General features: G+C 33.6%; 1 protein-coding gene across 1 annotated transcript; it reads right to left on the reverse strand.

Moving 5' to 3' along the window:
* Nucleotides 1-21: 21 nt before the first annotated feature.
* On the reverse strand, nucleotides 22-3820 carry LOC111412991 (probable protein S-acyltransferase 4). Its single transcript, XM_023043867.1, has 3 exons — nucleotides 3390-3820; nucleotides 2446-2634; nucleotides 22-1603 (listed from the first exon to the last, which is right to left on the reverse strand). The coding sequence occupies exons 1-3, from the start codon at nucleotides 3444-3446 to the stop codon at nucleotides 1277-1279; spliced, it is 573 nt and encodes a 190-aa protein (XP_022899635.1). The 5' UTR covers nucleotides 3447-3820; the 3' UTR covers nucleotides 22-1276.
* Nucleotides 3821-4093: the final 273 nt, after the last annotated feature.

Raw genomic sequence — 4093 nt, forward strand, 5'->3', positions numbered from 1 at the left:
TCATCTCAAGTGTTTAAATATCTTAGGGAAAAAACCTTCATTATATCCTCAACACAGTGCAGCAGAAACAAGACAATTTTTTTATTTTTCTGAGGGTGGGGGCAGCAGAAGGATAATTCCAACTCTGAAGGAACAGTGAAAGAATACTAAGAAGTCATGTAGCTCTATTTATTCTCCCACTTCTCAGAGTCTAATACTCCCCATAGTTAAGAAAATAGCAACTCTGTGAAGTTTATATCCTTGTAATAGAGTGCCTGATTTAGGTGCAATGATGATGAATCTGTTGTGAAAATTTTGACTATTCTTTCATAAGGAGATTGTAAGATTTAGATGTATCAATAAAACTCAAGCATGAAAAATGCATGAAGTATCTAATCATTTGTACGTGATCTTAACTTTCTTCCTCGAGAATCAAGAATGTCTAGAATGACAAGACTGAGAAGCTCAAAGATGCTCTTTCTTAGTTGTTGTCCATGGTAAACACAACTCAAAATTAGTGTTACCACATAAACAATTTTCTCGTGATGAACAAGGGATGGAGTATCAGAATCATAGTGTCAAGAAACCGTGGCCCGTTAAATGATTTATGTATTGAAGTTGCAACTTAATTACATGACCAGAACACATTATCATGGCCAGGATTTTTAGTAACAATTTCATTGATAATTTTCCCATGCATATGAGAGATTTAACGTGGAGATAAAAATAGTAAACAGCTAGCTCAAAATGATTTCATATAAACTACGATAACAGAATTATCGCAGGACAAAGTATCTCTTACATTTATTCAAACCAAGTTGAAAATAATGAATGATTTTATCAACACCAAGATAATTGCCAGCCAAATATTATAAAGGTGAATGGAAACTATAGAGTTGACAGAATAAGCTCATATAAGATCAGGATGAAAACACTTGTAATTGTGGAACTTTTAGCGATGTTTCATGTTGTCAGTGAATTTGTTTTGTATCAACTTGGCCAATGGAATTAAAATTTAGTTACAATTAGTTCATTCCATCCACCTTTGTTAGTTTGACTAAAGGAAAATTTGATGTGGCCGTCTAGTTGGTAGCAAGTTACAAAGAACTAGCCTGCCACATCATCTTTTGTGTTAGCCAAACTAACGGAGAAACAGACATGGGTGATCAAATTATAACAAAGTTTAAATTTAGTTATCAACTTGAAAGAAAACAAAGTCGGTAACCAACAAGATGGATCACTAATAGTTTAGCAACAACCAGTGTATTAAACCCAATAACACCATATATCCAATCAATCACGGTACAATACTTACTATGCCAATGCATTGACCGACCCATGGACAGTGATGATCAAATCTCTGAACACAATTGTTGCAGATGGAGCAATGAGACGCACGGGGAGGACGGTAAAGCAAACAAGTTTCACAGAACTTCACTTTAACAGTATGCTCATTCACAATCACATCCTTCATTCGAGGAAGTTTTAAATGAGGAGTCCTCCCATTGACCCACTCCATTGAAGGGGTGCTCATCTCAAATGTTTCATCACACTCGGGAGGTCTTGAATTCCGAGGTACAATCCCAGGATCTCTGCTGGATGTTAGGAAGAGAAACATTATATCCTGCATTAAATCCAAATATCAGCAAGCTATCCAAATTTGATAAGATATTCAAAGCGCCTTAATCTCAGTTCTATTCAAGTATTTAGAAGAACTGGATATCAAGAAAACATTCTCTTAGTGAAATTTAAGGCAGGATAACACTATTATTCAATTCTTGTCCTGTTGCTTAACTAATTACAATGATATAATAACTACAAACGTTGTTGGAAAGCCAAGAAAACCTTGTATATTTCACATAAACAAATTCTTTGATTTAAAAATAATAATAATAATAATAATTATTCAATCTTCACTTGTTGTGAAGAAAACTTGTTTATATTATATAACTTCCTCCGATACTGAATGCTTTAAAAGAAAAACTTCAAACAAAATTGATTTTATTGAAAATCTTAGCTATAGTTTTGAAATTTCCCTTGCATTTCTTCTATAATGGATTTTTTTTTTTAAAAAAAAAATTAATTTCAAGGGATTTGTATTGAAACTTTTAACCATGCTAGAGTTGAATGCTATCTTGCAATGAAATAATTAACATGTTTAAATTGCCAATATTAAAAAACTAAAATAAATCCGAATTTTAACAGATAATTTGCACTTCAATTCCATATAGTGCCTTTTAAGTCTAGCACATTTGTCAATCTTCGTCACTCGAAAAGAAAATACACAAACCATGAGTTCAGAAAAATATCGATAGTTTCCTGAGGGTGCATGCTCCCTCAGCAGAATATGATAAATAACACAAACCATGAGTTCAGAAAAATATCGATAGTTTCCTGAGGGTGCATGCTCCCTCAGCAGAATATGATAAATAATTTTAACTTATATGATTATTGATGTTTACTTACCAGAATGGTTAAAACTATTGCCACGATAAGTACCGAATACCAATACATTGCATGTTTGTATTCTTGATGTTTGATGATGGAGAATATTTTGATGCAAAAACCAAGTGCAGGGCCTAAAATTAGGAATGTTGATAAAAACAACGATGACCCATCAGGACCAAAGATGAACCTTCCTCCAAATAAGAATCTCTGGAACATTAAACAGAACAAAGAAACAATTGGAATCGAAGTGAATGCTTATTGCTTTATAACGATTGAAATAATGGAACTGTAATACGGGTACTATCATTTCAATGTTCACTAATGCACTGTCATCATGAATTTTAAGACATCGTAATATGAACAAAATCAACTGCAGAACTTGTCTTCTTATCATCGTTATCAAAATACTACTGAGATGGTCAGTGGGAATAACAAGCCAGATGATCTCAAAGGCACGATGAAGACACGATAATCTAAATGAATTTATCCTAACAGTTTAAACTTCCATTCGAAGACTTCAACACATAATAATCTGTTCAAGTAGAGATACTGAGGTCAATCTCCCATTTCCCATTTATGAAAATTGTATGTGTGTAATCGTTTCATGAAAACTAATGCGGGAAGAGTTGAGCACAAAATTTAAGGTAAAAAAATTTATGTACTTCTCGATGAGATGGTTCAACAAAGATTAAGTCAATTGAGTACATTAAATTGAATATGTATTTGAAACGTAAGCATAAATTTTGAATTCCAAGCCATAAAACATTGTCATTTTTGTAAAAAAAACTATAACCTCGAATAAAGAAATCAGACATTTGGCTCAAACAGCAAGATCTTGAACATGAAATGGGAGAATCCACATATGCCAAAAACCCACTTTTTCAAATCAAAATAAACCATTTTTTTCTCTAATGATTAAATGCAATAATTTCACGATCAAGAAACAAAAAGAAATGACTCACATTGTTTCCTCTCCAAACTTGATAAAGCCTCTTTGGTTTGGGTTTTTCTTGGTCCATGTAGCCCAAAAGCCAACAACCCAGAGATCAATTCAGTATGTTAATTTTTAATCACAAAATTTAAAACCCTTTTCTTCTCTTCTTCTTCAACAAAATCCCACGTGAGCGAAACACGTCAAAATCCAAAACCTGTGCTTTCTGTCGGGTCTTTATATTTCATGGCGAAACATTGGACGTTTTAATTACAGGAAAATGGAAAATCTGGTTGGCTACAGAATGTCTGTGCGTGTGAGAGAGAAAGAGAGGTTAAGGGTATAATAAAGAACCAGCTGCCTATTGCTCTCTTCTTCCTGGCACAGACAGACGGGATTTCCCAGGAAGAATGTCGTTAAAAATTCTTGTGTTTTAAAGATGCACATTTTTCTCTCATTAAAGAAATTATTTTTTATTTTTCTGTTAGGTTTTCTCTAAGATGTCACTTAACTAACTTCTCCTTTGAATCTGTCAAGGGTTAGGGTAGAGTGGGGTGGGGTGGCATGGAATGGGGTGGGTGAGGTGAGGTGGATGTTTCGAATTTTGGACCTTATATAAATTCATGTAAAAATTTAACGCAATTTATCTAAGTGATTCTCTACTTTTCAACTTTTGAACTCAATACCACTTTCGTCCCATCTATTTTTCTTGGTATATAACTCTTCAACGGTTCT

Source organism: Olea europaea, chromosome 17 (genome assembly GCF_002742605.1).
Source record: "Olea europaea var. sylvestris chromosome 17, O_europaea_v1, whole genome shotgun sequence".
NCBI lineage: Eukaryota > Viridiplantae > Streptophyta > Magnoliopsida > Lamiales > Oleaceae > Olea > Olea europaea.

Excerpts from the sequence above, each read along its gene's own strand:
- LOC111412991 (XM_023043867.1), bottom strand. The coding sequence starts at position 3,446 with ATGGACCAAGAAAAACCCAAACCAAAGAGGCTTTATCAAGTTTGGAGA. Across the intron at positions 2,635-3,389 it reads AAGTTTGGAGAGGAAACAAT|AGATTCTTATTTGGAGGAAG; the intron begins GTGAGTCATTTC and ends TTAATGTTCCAG. Across the intron at positions 1,604-2,445 it reads CAATAGTTTTAACCATTCTG|GATATAATGTTTCTCTTCCT; the intron begins GTAAGTAAACAT and ends GATTTAATGCAG.